The 17,975-nt window shown below is 42.1% G+C and overlaps 1 protein-coding gene across 1 annotated transcript; it reads right to left on the minus strand.

The window, feature by feature from the left end:
- Positions 1-1,488: 1,488 nt before the first annotated feature.
- Positions 1,489-17,909, minus strand: LOC136448635 (polycystin-1-like protein 2). The gene is made up of 25 exons (XM_066448273.1): positions 17,623-17,909; positions 17,019-17,180; positions 16,352-16,459; positions 15,919-15,974; positions 15,287-15,367; positions 14,856-14,927; positions 14,585-14,716; positions 13,745-13,835; positions 13,263-13,420; positions 12,364-12,606; positions 11,551-12,037; positions 11,062-11,210; positions 10,235-10,459; positions 9,622-9,786; positions 9,333-9,493; positions 8,293-8,471; positions 7,449-7,939; positions 7,034-7,163; positions 6,510-6,751; positions 6,118-6,292; positions 5,209-5,886; positions 4,789-5,041; positions 4,351-4,628; positions 4,005-4,101; positions 1,489-3,817 (listed from the first exon to the last, which is right to left on the minus strand). The coding sequence occupies exons 1-25, from the start codon at positions 17,888-17,890 to the stop codon at positions 2,797-2,799; spliced, it is 6,102 nt and encodes a 2,033-aa protein (XP_066304370.1). The 5' UTR covers positions 17,891-17,909; the 3' UTR covers positions 1,489-2,796.
- Positions 17,910-17,975: the final 66 nt, after the last annotated feature.

Below are 17,975 nucleotides of genomic sequence, written 5' to 3' on the forward strand. Positions count from 1 at the left end.
TCTGTATCTTTTCTATAATGCATGGATTATATAAGCAATCTTTTATGTATCTACATATTTTTGCATTGTGAAAGTGTTGAATATAAGTTGGTCTTAACATATTCAAATCTACCCTGGGATAGTCCATTTCTGATTTAGATCAGTCCATTGTTTTCATGGGGAGGAAGAGGGAGTGAAATATGCTGTTTTTTATATGCTCGCTTACATACAAGAAAGACACATGCAGAATCAGCAAATCAATCAGCCTTTATTCAAATCAAAACAGCAGACAGACATTTCGCTGTAAGGTTTTTCTAATTTCCCCCAAAATATTTTCTACTTGTGGTTACAAAATTTTGATATGAAAATATTATCATTATGATACATTTTGCTTTCATGCAATATTTACAAGCAGTAGTATTTACAAGCAGTAGTTTTTCTACCTGACCATAACCTTATGAAGCGACATATCAAGAATCAAGAACATTATAAAATGTCTTTGGACACACAGCATGCATTTCACTATTTACTTTCCTTTCTTAAGCACAACCAAAACAGCCATAGCTACCATTTCAGACAGTCAAAAACCCAACTGGGTAAATTAACACACAAAGTCATGAAAATTCATGCTACATGACTAAGACAATTTTAATTTAGCCTGACGAATCGCGCTCCTACACCTGACGGCCGGCCGGTCCTGTAACCAGCCCCTTAGTGGGGGTCATTAACCTCCGGCGGAGAGCTTGTGTAAACACAGGCTAACAAAGACATTATCACATATCACATATTATACATACATTGCAACATTACTTGAAATGGTAATCAAAGTATTCATTCAGCATATATTAAATCTAAACAAGGTGAAATGTACTTAACAAAGTCTTTTTAAACTGGTACAACTATATTTACAGGCAAACGTTTCTCTTCCTCATCAAAATCTGACACAAAGTGGCATTATAATTATATAATATCCTAAATGGACTCATGCATAGTCATCGTTATTTGGTCTTCTTGTTAAGCACAAACAGAACAGCCACAGCTGCCATTTCAGACAAAAATCCAGGATATTTTTACAAGCAATATTTACAAGCATATTTTTCTACCTGACACAAAACCAATTAAGTGGCACAAGAGACAAATTCATCATTATTTAGTTTCTTTGTTAAGCATAACTTCCATCTTATGATTATATTAGGCAGTCAAAAATCAAACTTGGCAATTAATATAGTCAAGAAAATCCATGCTATTTGGATTCAGAAAATGTTTCAAAGACAAAACACATGTTATAGTTTTATACATACATTGTAACATTACTTAATATGATAATTAATTATGATTATTTAGCATCTATTAAATCAAAACAAGATAAATCTACTTAACAAAGTCTTTTTAAACTAGTACGTTTACTGATGACAAAGTGGACAAATCCTAGACTAAATTACTAAAATTACAGCAAGCAAAAAACAACAACATATTGAACAGTAATGGTGGTGCTATTACTAGTATTAGTTCAACATTATACCATGGCTCCAGGGATTTATTCATATACACATGACAGGTGGCTATCACCTTTTCAAGATGTCAAGCCGGATCAGACTGTAAGGTTTGACCCACTCACACCGGGAACGATCCCTACTCTTTTCAATAAGTGCGGTGGGTTCTTCTACGTGCTCGAGGTGTGGCTCTCCTCAAACACCGGACCTCCATTTAACGTACTATCCTAGGGTCGTCCCTAACCAAAGCTAGTTACTCATTTTCACCTGGGTGAAGTGAGGAAATTCATGTAAAGTGCATTTGCCAACATCAACGGGACAAATCAGGCCTAGGGTCCCCGGATTTGAACCCAGGGCCTCTGGACACTCTGCCACCGCGACGCCACCTAAATTTTAGGATGACCACAGCTAGACTAAATCAATAATATCACACACCAAATAAAAACATACTGAACAGTACTAAATCACAATAAAGAAGAAAACACATATTGAACTGTTACAGTAATGGTTGTGCAATCAGATCAACATTATGCCATGACTCCAGAGATGATCGCACCCGGACTAAATCACGCACCAAATAAAAACAAACTGATATCACACCAAAAAAAGAAAACACACAGTTCAACATTATGCCATGACTCAGAGATGCCAAGACTAAATCACACAGCAAGCAAAAAATGAATTAAAACATTGAACAGTACTGGTGGTACGATCAGTTCACCAGTTTTATAGAGATACATGTTTTCCTCGAGTGTTTTTGTTTCTTTCCTTTCCTTCAAATAGTTATCCTGGACTTAAAAAGTCTGTCGGTACAGTCATTTTTACCCTGCCGTGAAGACTTACAACGTCGCAGGTTGATAAACCTGAATTGTGTTGCAAATTCACAACGTTTACAGCCATAAACAATAAGTCAACATTACATAAGAAAATGAGCTGTTAAAACTACACAGAGGCAAAGTACACTTGCGACGGTAACATTAGATATATAAAATCTGTTCATAATTATTGTGTAAATACTAAGCTAAAAACATTAAGAATACAAATATACAGATCATGAGGATCAATAGTGTCCACTTTGGCTTATTATTGTTGCATTAATTTTAGAGTTCTGGGGAAGGACTGTTCATGCCTCTCTGTACGGCTCAACGGTACTTAGTAGGCTGACGTTTGTCTAAGTTCGTACAGGGTGTCTTCAGACTGCACTAGAAACTGCCGGCAGGGATGGGTGTCGTCCGCCACCACCCTCCCGAGCTCACGCATGGATGCCTCGCGTCTCTGCATCTCCAGGGTAGGCAGCCGGTCGGAGGGAATTCCAAGACTGTTTTTACACAGCGCAGTCTCCACATGCCCATGTGCCATCACGGGGAGGACTGACTGGCAGGCAGCTGACGTGAAAGATCCTCCCGCATGCCTTGCACTTCTCCATCCTTCCCAGACGCTCCCCCTTCTCGCAGTGGCAGACCAGTGAGATTTGCTGTACCTTGGTTTGACCTTCCTTCTTCCTGTAGCTAGTCAGACGTGGAAACGGTGTGAGGTTCCCTTGTTTGAAGCACGTCTTCAAATGGCTCCTCATCTTCCTGTTGTCATACACAACCCCGCTCACATCCTGCCCCTCTGCGATGTCCACTGCCCAGGCGATGACGAACAGCCCACAATCCAAGACGTTCCTCTGACGCTGTACGTCCGGTAAGAAGACGGTCAGGGTGTTCCTCGCTTGGTCAGCGAACGCGGCGTAGGACTGGTAAAGCTGGATCTGCAGAGATGGGGTCATGGGGACACTGAGGCTGTCATACAGGCACACCTTTCCGTCTGTGTAAGATGACAGAACCCAGTGCTGATGATTGTTGTGGTGGATTTGAAGCCCCTTTCCTGTCATCTTCACAAACCCATCGTCACAGACACCAACTGCAGGCCCCTCCAGCCCTTGGAGTGCCGGGTACTGGCGGCGGAGCAGCATCTGGGCAGCCTGGATGTGGTCGTCTGTCAGCATCTGGAGGTATATCAGAGCCATCTCGTTATGAACGCTCAACTTGACACTTGGCCACGCAAGCTTACGCTCCTCAATGTGACTCTTGGAAAGAATGGACTTTATTTTTGTGACTTGGTTGGTTTGGTGGTTTCCTGGGGCGTCCTCCACTTTTGACGGGGACCTGGATGCCACTACCACAGGAGCCTTGTTCTCGGAGCGGGTCGATTGACTGCCGTTGTCTATGCAGTTGTTCGAGGAGGCAGGGCGGACCTTGATGACGCGGTGGCGAACACGAAGTTCCACTGCTGCAGCACCGGGACTCTCTTTGACAGTCGGTACAAACTCAGGCTCTGCGGGGAGGTCCGCATCCTTCATCCTGTGAGGAGAGAAATGTTGGAGTTAAACTTTCTAAAAACCTCTCGTGTTATGTATTGGTTTTTATCTTCAACAATTATCACCATCAACTTTTAAGGCTATTCTTACTAGTTATATTACTATTGTATTGGGAAGATTACTCCATGCATCATGCTCAAGCAGTATTTCTTGTAAGATGTTGTACTTACTTGAGATTGAAGAGCAACTCTCTCTTCAGCCACAGTTTCTGCACATTAATCTCCACCTCAGTCACGCTGTCATGAAGAGTGTCCATGGAGTCATCAGCTGTAACCATGGAAACACTTTTAACTTTTGTTTATTTTTTAGTGACAGATAAAAAAAAATTACTCAATAACAGCAATGATAATGAATAAATAAGAATGCATTGCCAACTAGAAGGAGCTTACAATAGTACTGATGCAGTGATGAAGCAAGTATTTAAGTAGCCACTTTGCAACAAAATTAGGACCCAAAAGATGATAGACATCCTTGGTTGGTTGTGCACTGTCTACCTGTGAGACAAGACTACGTTACCTGTGGCTGCTACTTTCCAGAAGCCGAAGAAGGCTGTGAAGCGTTCCCACAACCCCTGGATGAAGTACTGGTCCTCCTTAGGCATTTCGTGGTTCCGCACATCCGGAAGAGCGCTGTCGATGATCGCCATGGCGATGTTCATCAGCACTAGGAAGATTAAGGAAATGAAAGCGAAGAAGTAGATGGGGCCAAGAATAGGAGCGGCCTCCTTGAGCTGATAATAGTAAAAATTTCCAAGAGACATCTGGAACAGTGTAGAGAAGGACTTGCTGATGGTGCTGGAAAAGAAGAAAGAATTGTCGAAATTTATCATATGATTGTAACGGTGACCTGAACTGTTCTACTTTCAAGCACTTTTGTAAAAAAAGAAGAAATCATCAAATTGAATTTTTTTCAACCTAAAAGATTTCACACAAATAGAACAACATATTTCCTCACCTGTACTCTGTCACAGTAAGGCCGAACATGAGATAAGCGTAGATGCCAAAAGCTGAGAGCCAGAAGAAGAAGTAGAGGATGAAGGAACAGAACTCCCCCGCCATCCCTCGGAACACGGACATCAGCTTGGAGAGGAATGGGTTGAACCTCACCAGCCGGAGGAGCTTCATCATGTTGACAAACGTCAGGAAGGCCAGGATCCAGCCATACACCAAGCTGATGTTCACAGCAGATCGGAAATGGTGGACTAGATCTTTGAGAGAAGTTTAATGCATATCATTAATAAAAGTACAGTGTTGAATAATATTAACCTTGTAATACAGTCAGAGTGGCAATTTTGCATGTTTTCAAATATTGAGCATGTTGAAGTGAAATTTTTGTGTAATTAGTGTAACATTTTAGCACAAATGTGTTTCACACCTTTCCCTTCCTTGATCGCCATCAGAGCCTTGAAGCTGTACATTATCTTAAAGCCGTACAAGGCAATGACAGTGAATGCCAAGATGAAGTTGAAGATTTCTACAATATTCCATGGCTCCATCAGGTAGGCCAAGCCGGCTGCGCGTGCAGCTTTTGCCTCCTTCCACAGTGTGTAGAGGAGAATGATGACGTAAATGATTTCCAGCAGGACGTAGAGGTACCCGATCGTCCCCGGCCGTTGATGAAGTCGGAAGGTGTGCACGTGATGACGTGAGAAAACGCCGGCCGTCTCGGAGAATTCGAACACCATCGTCACCGATGTGAACAGATCCACGTTTCCGTTGTAGAGCACGGCTTCCAAGAAGACGACCCTCGTGCGCTTGTCGATCCAACGGTGGGCCTTCAGCTCTGCTAGGATGCTGCGCATCTCGTCTGCTGATTTTCCCAGGTGCAGACCAAAGCCGTCTCCCCAGTACTGCGTGGTCACACCGTAGATGGGGAGACTGGGGTAGGCGCTGGGGAGGTGGATCCATCCAGGGGCTTCTGATTCCATCGCTGATGTATCCCTGACCCTTTTCCATCCCTTCTCAAACGCCCCGGTCTCCTTAGTGTGTTCATCATACGCTGGTGAACATTGGTCAAACGAGTGCTGCATTGTCACAGGCACCGTGCACAGCCCTAGGATGACAGGAGAAGGAAACATGAAAAGTTAGTCAAAATAATTAGCTATTTTGGTATTCCCTACACTGTTGGGGTAGGAATCTTTTAAAATTAACGTAGATTCTTCTTGAATGATCCATTTCTTAAATCATTACATCAGTTTTCACTATGTTTCCTCTGATATGGTTATACTGCATGTGGAATGACATTTTGTGGCAAGAAGTGTTCTATGAAAGTAGTTCCTCCCACCTGTCTGTACTCTGGCTTGGATCAGGCTAGGTGGGTAGACCAGGACCGACTGCATGTCAGCCGTGAAGCTCTTGTCCTGCCAGCGGGGCTTGTCGCCTTTGTAGGAAGTCTCCGGGTAGAAGTTTCCCAGAGCGGTCTCGTTCAGCCAGGACCAGAAGGATAGAGGATCATTCACCTATGGAGAAATAAAGCCTTGTGATTTTATTATACAAAGAAAGTCAAATAACTGTCTGTGGAGTCCTCATTCAGAGTTCAAATTGCACAAACTGAAGTCATGTTCTAATCACTGTCTAGAAGCTGAACATCAACATGAAAGGTCTTCCACAGGCTATCTCACCATGCAAATTGATCTACCAACTATGGAAGGTAAGGATCTGGCATAATGAACTTACCTCGTCCATCGACTGCACAAAGGTGTTGGTCATGCTCTGTGTCTGATAGAAACCCTCTGTGGTGTTGTGGTGCTCGTTAGCAATGCTGATGACAATCAGGAGGCAACAGCAGAACCACATGATGTCCCAAAAGGTGTTCACAACTCTCCTGTCCCTGCGCTGCCTCATTCTCGCTTGTTTGATGTTGGCAAGGGATGTCATTGAAAGACGTTCCATCTTCCTCCTCATGCGAAATGCATTGGCTGTATAAAAAATATCAATAGAGTCACATACACTCTGTATTTGTTAGAAAAGTGAAAAACCCACCACCTGGATAATATACAAACTGATGCAAGAGGAAATGTCAACTCAATTCACAAAACAGAGTGTGGAACCTGTCTGTGTCTGGTTAGGAGCACACTCACACAGGCTTTCTTTCACCATCTAACAAACAGTTTCTAATCATGTAATGACATGTATAGTTTACATCTTCATGTTAATGATATATAATGCTGTTTTCTACAAACATGTGTGCTAAAACTTACAGCTGAAGCGTGCCTTTCGTGCAAACACTGTCCTGGCATCAATGGAAACGGGGCCCCGCTTCTCTTCAAAAATCCTCTTGACGGCCTGCGGCTTGCGAATGGATGAAGTCAAGATTGTGAGGAGCAATATCTGAAAGATAAAAGTATTGCTTGTTAGGATTTCTGAAAACATTGTTTATATATATTATTGAGCACAAATGGAACAGTAGCTGAAGATGCATAAGGAGATATGATCCTTAGGATGTGGTTTGTATACAGCATGTTCTGAGGAAGTCAGGTATCATCAAACAACATTGTGCATGGATGTTAGCAACAGGTACATGTAGCAACTGCAACTGCAACAAACATGTAACGATATTACATAACAATCATATCCTTTAATATCTAGACAATTCAACAAATAGCATGTCCTTACCTTTGCTGGTTGCAGGAGGAACATGTCCACCAGAAAGGTGGTGAAGTACGCAGACAGCCAACTCTCGGACTTGTCCTTGCCCCAGTCCAGACTGTACAGCGCGGTGAAGACAGCTGACCCCACAGCAGACAGCACCACCAGCACCCAGGCCACGTACTTGCACCAGTGCGGCAGGCGCTTGGCTGGTTCTTGCGGGGTGGGTGCCTCAGCTGGGCCGCCTGTCTCCACATCTCGGACCCTCCGGTCGCCCTTGTTGCTGGGTCGGCTGTACTGGAACAGCAGGACGATGGCCATGATGACCGGAAGGCAGGTAATGCTGGTCATGACCCCAGTGTACACTCCATTCAGGGTGAAGGAGAACGGCCCCAGGCTGACGGCCTGCACAACCTGGGTTCCTATTTCTTCCCTCAGCCACATGGCGCTGGACACCATGGACATGAGGAGGAGACTCAGGCAGCAGCCGAGCCTCTCGCTGCGGGTGAACGCGCTATCTGTAAAGGAAACAAATGGAGACATTTCATCAAAACAAGTTGGTCTTAATAATAAAGAATGAGAGCAACATATTTCATCAAATACAGCAAGCAAGAGGCATTCATCCATGTAAAATACAACTTCTACTATCAGAGGCATTTCAGACATATCTTGTGATATGGACTACCTGGGGTCTTCAATGATAAAGATATCAAATTGCAGATACTTGGATACTTTATTCTGTCCATTATATAACATACAAGATTTGTAAGCAGTTAATCTTCCTGGACATAAATCATACAAACCTAAGACATACAAACTACATATTAAACAGCTAGTACGGTAAAACTTAAGGAAGCAAAACTAACGTCACCTTCAGGCATGATAGCAACGGACAGGAAGAGGTGTTCCTCTGCCAGATTACTCCGCAGACTTGCCGGGAACAGGAACCCGAAGGATCGCAGGTCCTGCTCAGTGGCGACAGGAAAGGTCTTCACCACCTGCCCGTCCCCGCGGTCGGCTGCCAGCCACTCGCCGCAGAAGAAATAGAACCTGTAGTTCCATAAAAGGAAAAAGAAATATCACTCGCACTGTTAGGTCTCAGGTTCTGTAAGAAAAACAATGGAAACACACCTTACATTTTTTCAAAGTTTAGCAATTGGAGGTTGAATAATTGTCAAGCTTCTTTCCACAAACAAAATTCAAAATTCATGTTCTAAACGTTAAGTACAGCTACTATACAGGGTGTGCAAACAGCATTTTAAACTCAGCTACCGGATAGATGTGTTTCACACAATATTCAAGCTGTTCAAAAATTTTATTCAATATCAAATATTATTACTACATAAGACACATAACAGCACAACAGATTCTGAAGTAAATCTCAAAACTTAGGAGGGCTGTTCAATAAAGATTTCGCATGACTCACAAACACTTATTGTCAGTGGGAGCCTGAAAATGCACATTGTCAATCATATCGTATAACAAACATAACTAACCTATAAAGGTGGTAATATTTTTCTTATTCTTCTTTTACAACAGTTACTGTTAGAGTGGAGTGAGCTTGAGGTTAGCTCAGAGCGGTCATCAGGGCCCTGAACATGCTGTGTTTTCACAGAATAATTTGAATTCCCATATACTATAAGAGAAGGAAACTTAATTGGTACAGTTACTAGGTGTTAAAAGACTGTCACGTTCCCTTTCTCTTAAGCTAGCAGCTGTAAGAAAGAATTACTGTAAGAAGAAATATAAACAGGTTTGTGACCTATAGAGATATGTATAATTATACAATATGTGAAATTTCAGCCTCCCACAATAACTGGAAGTGTGTCAGGGGTAATGTCTATCTAACAGCCCTCGTATGATCAGGATTAGATAAATCTAGACAGCCAAGGAAAGCAGGAGTGAACTCACAGTTTGCCTGCTGTGACATCCTGCACTGCTGCTCTGTCCACGTTCCACGATGCGCGGCCCCCCTCCCCACTGTAGTCGTGCATGAGCTGCAGCAGCTCCACGTTACCCAGCTGTTCTGCTGTGCTGAAGGTCAGGGTCACCTGGCTGTTCTGGGTGAAAACCTAAACAACATCAAGAATTCCACCTGTCAGGACCTGCCATTCATGATTGCACAGAAAAACTATATTCAGGGGAAAGTTGTGTGATGAAATGATCATAAGAATAATCAGTGACAAATTTGACGTCCAACCTTCTCTGTGATGTCGACCACTCGCACATCGGAGTTTGCTGCAGCTCCAAACAGCTTGAAGGAGACGGTGGACTCTGTCCCAGCATGCTTAGCTGCACCTGTCCAGATGAGCAGGCAGTACAGGTAGCCGTTCTGAAGGTTGTCCAACTTCACAGCGTGATGTAACTGTGACAATGTGTGAAGACATGGAACATGAATGTTCACATTACATATAGTACCCCGACCTGTCACAGTAGATACAATTATATATAGTCTTACTGAAGCTGAAGATTCTATTATAGATACTGCAGGTATTTTGCAAATATGGATACTAAATCAAATTAGTTTATAACAAAATCTTTGTTCAATTACACATCCTGTCCTTGACAGCAAGGCTAGCCCTAAATTGTGACAGCCATTGCCCTGGCTGTACCGGTATGTCTGTCACTACCAAATAATCAATCAATATCAATATCAAATAAACATCTGATTTTTCCATACAGGAGAAAAAATTTACCAGAACAGCCATCATGAAATTAAAAGTCCAGAGAGTAAAAATGTAATGATAACGAATAACTATAACACAAGGTCACTTTTATTGGCCTGATATGATTGATTGATGAGGACTACGTACCATCCTTTTTCCTCTACGCTCAGCAATCGTGACCACGGCTGTTGTGGAAAAGTAGAGACAGAGCGCCGCAATGATGGCTGCCACAACGGCAACGTTGTCCACCAAGTCACTGAAGTTCAACTCCCCGAAGTCGAGCGTGTTCGGCGGAGTGGCGAAGTCACTTCCGAAGGCCGTCAGATGGTTGCAGTGACAGATGGTGCTGGCAATGGTGGACTGCTTGCTAATCTGTGGGAAGCAGTGAAGAAACAAAGCTATCATTAATTTATAGTTTTATAAAAAGTTATCATTATAAGAATTTTCACTGCTTCAGATAATATCATGATTGATTGAAAATGCATGGAGACCATGGACCAAAAAGGCAGTCCCCATTGTCAAACATTTAGTCCCTGGTCCAACATCAGAAGGAGTGGCCTAAATACATTTAGTCCCTGTGGTCAAGACACTCTGGTTGAACATTTATAAGTACCAATCATTACCAAATTAGGCTCAGAAATAACAAACATGTGTAACTTACTAACATAGCTGTCCAGGAATATGAATCAACTAATCTTGAATTGCTTTTGCTATGGCATAATATCAGACACCAACACTGTACCTGGTCCAGTAATAAAAAGGGCAGTCGTGTTTCACGTATAGATATTAAAATTATAAACAATATGTGACAAAAATCTGCTGTTTTCTACACCAAAGGAAGGACATTTTACTGGTAAACAGCCATAGTTTTTACTTTTTATGATTGTGTTGAGTACACTGTCAGCTATTACTGATTGTAACAATTGTGAATACTGAAATTGAAGTTGTCCTAAAACAATGAGAACTGTACACACCGCGCAGCCGTCAGTGCTCCAGTCTTCCTGGGTCTCGCTCCAGTAGACGCAGCTCAAACGGGCCCACTGGATCTGGTAGGTGTAGAGGTCATCGGCGTGTGACTCCTTCACGTCGGCTCTTTTCTCAAAGTCACATTCGGTCACTAGTCCTGAAAATAAGGAAGTCTATGACAGATCTGAGAAGTGTACAACTACTAGGATATCACCAGTGACTCCCGTTGTCAACATCACAAGACAGCATATGATGTGGTTTTCTTATGAAGATTCCAAATAAAGAAAGAAGTGAGTCATGATAATATTAGGCAAACTTTCTATGAATCAGCTTTCAAATTCATATCACAAATTAATGATGTACATTTTGTAGAATACCAATTATGTTCAGAATCTCTACGGACATTTGTACTTTTCCTTCACAACAAAAGAACATAGTTTAGTGATTCATATCATCATGGACAAGACAACCTCCTTCATACAGATTTCCGTACTCACCACGTATTTGGACCTTGATGTAGTAGTCTACAGGACCATCCTCTCCCGAGACGAACATCGTCGCCTCTCTCTTCTCTGTGTCTTCATCGCCACTCAGGGCCTTCATCAAGGCACACTCCTCGGGTAGGACGTACGTCTCCATGGACACGTTGTAGTTTTGGTCGTCAGGGCGGCCGCCGTTCCTTCCCATCACTCTGTAAATCACACTTTTATTCAGCGGGGTGATGGTGACCAGGAATCCTTCTGCGGTGTTGGTGAGGTTCAGCAGATGGTAGCTTGAACTTTTGTTTCCTGGGGCAGGGAAGGTGATAGTTGTTGTCGCTGGTTTGTTTCCGGAGCCGCCCGGAATGGTGATGTAGAAGTCTTCAGTCAGGTTGTTGAAGGCCACGGGGATGTTGTTCTGTTGGAGTGACAGTTCCATGACAGACGAGCGTGCCTGGTACTCCCCGCGCCCCCAGGTAAATGGGTTCTGTTGAAATTGCGTCAACTGCAAAATAGTTCATTCAATTCAACTTTTGCAATAAGTGTCCAGATCATTCTGTTATTTGCCCATTCCACTACAGGAACTGTAATCTGGATTTCTGTACCTCACTTTCAAGTCAACCACAATAAACATGATATTAAGTAGTGATCCAACCACTAAAGGAAAATGCAATGATCACAACTGGATGTAAAAGATTTTTATCAAAAATACCTCTTCCAAAGTACATTGTAAATTAAGAATAGCTAAAAAAGTTTAACATTAACAATCATGGTGAAAAGACAGACAAAAACAATCTTCAGAACATTGATATCATCACAGATAACACGTACCTTAATAGCGACGTTGTGCGGTGTGTAGTCTCCGAAGAGCGCTGCTTTAGACGGAACATGGAAGCTCCCACCCTCCGTCTGCACGACCTGGCCTCCAAACTGGTCGCCCCGGACCTTCTGGGCACGCAGCACGATGCCGCCCCTCTCGATGGTTACCGGCGGGGCTCCTGGCCTCATGGTGCCGATGATGGCGTTGTACAGACCGTCCAGGACCTGGCGGCTTTCCTGGACAAGTCTTCGTCTCTGTAAGTAAGACATAATGATAACGTCAGTCTCGCTCAGATGATCCAGTTCTTTCCTCAATGACATGAGACATTATTAATACTAGGACGCCTGGCTATGATAGTCAATGACATGAGACATTATACAATACTAGGACGCCTGGCTATGATAGTTAATGACATTTTTTCTGAAGAAAAGAGTTGATTAGAGACACCAACATTGAAAAAAACCTTAGATAAGGAAAAGCAAAATATTTCTTAAAGACATTAGGTATATGTGACTAATAGAAAATCATTCTGTAGTGCACAGTCAGGGTATGTTGTGATCAGTAGGTCTAAAATATTTTAATCTCTTTGGGGTTACATGTTCCTAAGTCCAGAAGATAATAACCAAACGCATGTAAATCAAGTCACGATCCAGAGTGGAAGATGAATTAACTCTCAAAACAAAAATTCAACAAAACATAATGACATAGTCAGGGTCTGTTGTGATGTTTAGGTCTGATTTTTTTTTTCCTCTTTGGGGATACGCGTTTAAGTCAAGGCTATAACCAAATGCATATTTGGTGTACATTTTAGATACTTGAGACTTTCTTTTTTTCAGCATAACGTCAACAACAGTACGTTTAAATGTTGAGTAAGGGCAAGTATTGAACAAAGCGAATGGCTTTTTGTTACCTCAGCTTGGTTCTCCTGCTCCTTCTCTTCTGCCTTTTCAAGACGCTCCTTTGGAGAGAGACTCTGGTCTTCCTCGAGATCAGGTGCAGGCTTCCCATCAGCCTCTTCTGCATCTCTCTCTGGTTCCTCCAGCAGAGAACCAACGGAATCCAACAGAGCTGCAGTGGAACACAGGCAAAGGTACTTATTTTGTTATATGATATTATGTTTATGTCTTCTAAGTTACTCTGGTTTTATTTCAATTTGTAGTTCACATAATGTTTTTGTTAGTTTATGTACTAAACAACTTTGTTTGGGGTTTTCCCCCCTGCAGGCTCATTGAAAATTGCCAACTGGGGACATGATTCCCCTGGTGAAATAAAATACACAAACAAACAAACAAACAAAAAATAACAATAGAATTTGTTAATGTTTAATTACTAGTTTCTCCTGGATCAATAAAGGAACTTGAGAATACATGAAAAACATGACCTTGTACTTACATCCTCCCACAGACTCAACAGTCGACGGGTCAGACATGTCCAGTTGGTCCAGGTTGCTGGTGATGGACTTCAGAACACCCACAGCCATGTCCTATTATATGATAGAAAGCATACAATCATGTAAATGTTTTTTGTAAAAACTAGACTAAAGATTTAAAAGTAACACTTTTGTTGCTCAACCAGCATCTAGATATGCAAACATGTCAAGCAGATTTCCACAAAAACAGAACTAAATACATTTGTGGAAAAAGAAGAGTTGATAAGAAACCTTTTGTGACAAAAGACTTTGATAACAGGTGAAAAATGGAACATTTTTGTTCAGTACATTCAAGTGTCGACCTTTTAGCCTAGTGGTTAAGGCGTTGTATTCCCAAGCCGTGCGGATCGGGATTTCGGGGGTTCGAATCCCGGGAGCGGCGTACTCGCCTCTTTGGGTTTTTACAGTGGTTTGCTGCTCTCACCAGCCAATCCCAGCTTACCTATGTAAGCTCCTCCTCCCTAAGGTCTAGCTACTAATTACACTAATTATGCATATAATAACCTACTGAGCATCATGTACGTTACACAAGTATGAGAGAAACATTGATATCCATTGATAAATGTGCCAATGCTTCCATGCTGCAGATGTAAGCATTGCAAAAGGATGCCCACATACAGCCTGTCAGTAAAGTAAAAAACTCATGCTATTCAGAACAAGATGGACACATATAGATAAACCAGAATCAGAGAAAGATGATAGTTTTCTGCACAGCTGCAAGCATGACATGAGTAGTCATGTCGTAGTTGTAGGTGAGGAGTCAAGCGGCTCAGCTTTGTAAAAATCTCATCAGCGACTTTTACCTTATCCTCCTGTGGAATGCCAGGACAGGACTTAATGAAAAGCGATGATAACTCAGCGAGCTTTCGCACACGTTGTGGCGTCTGGGCCCGACCCGTTTCAGACACCAATGTTTTAATTGCCTTCCTGCACATCTACAACAACGGATAACAAGATTGATCTGTGTTCCTTATCCTTTATCCAGGTCCAAACTTCATAATCCCCCATTTTTCCACAAGAACGAAACAAATGTCCTGAATGTTTAACATTTACAGACTACCAAACACCGTTTACCTGTGCCTTTTCCTCAGCAGCTGATGATGTTGGCTGCCCCATCTTAGCAGCATCGCCAGAGACATCCGCATTCTTCTCATTAATGAACGACAGAATTTTCAGCATAAAGTTGATTGTTAAAAACAAAGTTGCATTAAGGACAAAAAAATATGTAATTAATCATGAATAATTTGCCCTTCTTCACCCCAAAATAATCTTTCACACACAACAAAAATATTACAAATTGAAAGGGTTTGAATTTAAAATCATCATCATGACACTCAGATTTTCAAAAACATGGTTTCCTACAGATATCAAATTTTGCTCTTGAACCCATTGTCTCCCAAGATGACATCGCCGATGTCCTTGTTCAAGGTCAAGGTCAAACCTAGCACACTCCTACTCTACATTTCTGGGAAGTCGCTGTGACATAATTGTTGAGAGTGGCTAACCTGAGCCAGCTTCTGGAGTACATCCTGCGGGTTTGGGGAGACGGATTCTGCATAGATGCTGCCCAGACCGTCACCTAGAGGCTATAGAAGGGAATAAAGGGCACTACAGTCAGAATACATTTTGTTTATTTGTAACATCTCAATATTTCTCTTGCAAGAACGGTACAGCAGTGTACACTGTTTATTTTATTCATTATGTAAGTGGAGTCCAGGTAGAATTAAGTGTTTCTTAATGACACACTTAGTCTAATGGATATCTCAAGAAAACAAACAAACCGACACTTCTTTTTGATTAACATAGTCCCTGTTATAAGTTTTCAACAGACATAACAGCAGCGACCATTGAACAACCAAAACTCTCTTAAGTAGTTACAACGAATTTCATGGATAGTTTTTAGTACCACGACCACTTTCCCGTCTTTCAAGTCATACTTTTACGGCTTGGATCATTATTAAGTCATCGGTCAAACAAGTGCAATTTTGGTTGCTAAACAGTAACCATCCAGGAACAAGGTGGCCTTTCAGCAACTAATCTTAACCCCCCAAATCCCCTCCGCTGTAGAACCTGGGACAAGGGGGCCTTTAGGCGACTAATTTAGTCCCAAAGTAGCCTCCGCTGTAGAACCATATACCTGGTCAGGTGTCACCCGGTTACCCACCGTCGGCCTGCTGCTGGTCTCCTTGGTTCCTGCACAGAATAAACAGAAGAATCATTCAATGACTAAAGACTTCTTACTTTTGCCGATAGTGTCAAACAGTGGTCAGCATTTTCCTCATATGACAGGGAGAAATGACGGTTTGCCATGATTCAAGAGCAGATTGACTGTCAACGGAAAAACAGTTTCAAAAGCCTCATAAAATCTTTGCTCTCTGAGAAGAACATTGTTACGTGACCATGTACAAATTTACACCAATGACTATAAGCATACATTTTACTGCACTGGGAACATTCAGATTTGTTGCTATGTTGAATAACAACTGTTATATGTTGTACAGCCTTGTGAAATGTCTCCAGCTTTCTCCATGATGGTTCTAATGATAGAGTGGTAAACAGATGAGAGCTACCATCGCCTCCCGTTCCCGGCAGCACGGTTGGAGTTGCTGGTCTGGTGGACAGGACTGTGGTCATCCCACTTGTCTGCTCAGCTGTAGCAGTGGCTGTTGGTGTGGCCACTGTAGAGGAATAAATCAGGCCTTAAGATATCAATATCTAATTCTTATAAACTTTTACCAGTGATAATACAAACAGTTAACACTATGCAGTTGACATCACTCAGGCTTCATTGAAACAAGGCTTCAGTACATATCATTGCACTGAATAAATTGTTGATAAGTTGAATAGCAACATCATCTATTTTATTAGGCTCTTAAATGACAAGCTTTTAAAAAGTGCCTAATTTATTTATCTATTTATTGATTTATGCTTTTCCAATACAGTGGAGGGTGTGTGAAATAAGCGTTCCTTGTCAAGGTCACATTTTCAAGGTCACCATACCCACAAAATCATAAAACACTAATACATCAGATATTCAATAGATATTGATGCAAAAGAACAATTAATTTAAATCAACATAAAAAACAACTTAGTAAAATCAACAACAGAAAGAAATGATTGAATCAAATCAGAACAATTATTATAGTAATATAAGATAAGACACAGTAGGATTAAATAAGAGACATAAACTAATAATGGCTTTTCCAGTCTTGTAGTGTCAAACACACGAGAACCTACCTTCGTCAAATGACCCTTCGTCCCCCACAGCTTCCCTTACAGTCGAAGTTGCAGGTTTGGTAGAAAAGAGGGTGGTCCTCTGACTTGTCTGCTTGGCTGTAGTGGCAGATGTGGGTTTTGTGGTTGTAGCAGCAGGTGAAGGCGTTGTGGTCGGTGTGGCACCTGGCAGAAAAAAGACTCACTGGTTAGGAGACTAACTTCCCCGAATTTCCCCAAATCTTTCATGAGATGAACAGTATTGATAAATACCACAACACGAAGACTGTAACAGTTACAGTACTTATCATAATATACAGAATCTAGTTCTAAGGTTTCAGCAGGTATCTGGACTAAATCCAACATTTGATTTTCCTTATTTCAGTACACAGAACACTGCTCAGTTTGGTTCATCCTGGGTGAGGCGGCACCGTTGCCTCCACAAGTCCCTGGACATGAACTTGATTACAATATTTCATTAGAATCAGTATTAATTATCAAATCACTTTTAGATAACGTTAACCACAGCAATGCTAGCTGATAGCAATCACAGATGACAATGTTTTGGTATTCGTGACTAGATTCAATCTTTGGCTTCATCAATGATTCACAACTAGATTCTCCCTACCTGTGGCCGCCACTATCATTGCCTCCTCACTCTGTGACCTCCAACCGCCCGATGAGAACAGGGCTGTCACCCTGATGATGTAATTTGTCTCCGGTGACAGGCCAACCACCGGAAACGACGCCTCGGCTGACGTGTGATTGACAGCTGTCGTCATGTCCAGGTTGGACACCACCACACGGTATCCCTCAAGGTCAAGGTCAAGGTCAGGGGATGGAGACCAGGTGACCTTGAACCCTTCATCCGTGAGGTCAGTTACGGCCAGGTCCATTGGTGGATGCACAGCTGCAAGAACAAGGAATAAAACACATAAGGCAGGTGTTAAGAAATATTTACTTTTGAAATAGATGTCTTCA

This window comes from Branchiostoma lanceolatum, chromosome 14, assembly GCF_035083965.1.
Source record: "Branchiostoma lanceolatum isolate klBraLanc5 chromosome 14, klBraLanc5.hap2, whole genome shotgun sequence".
NCBI classification, from domain to species: Eukaryota; Metazoa; Chordata; class Leptocardii; order Amphioxiformes; family Branchiostomatidae; genus Branchiostoma; species Branchiostoma lanceolatum.

Coding starts and splice junctions, on each gene's coding strand:
- LOC136448635 (XM_066448273.1), bottom strand. CDS start 17,890: ATGGACCTGGCCGTAACTGACCTCACGGATGAAGGGTTCAAGGTCACC. Junction 14,928..15,286: donor TACTCCAGAAGCTGGCTCAG/GTTAGCCACTCT, acceptor ATTAATGAGAAG/AATGCGGATGTCTCTGGCGA. Junction 13,836..14,584: donor GCATTCCACAGGAGGATAAG/GTAAAAGTCGCT, acceptor ATCATATAATAG/GACATGGCTGTGGGTGTTCT.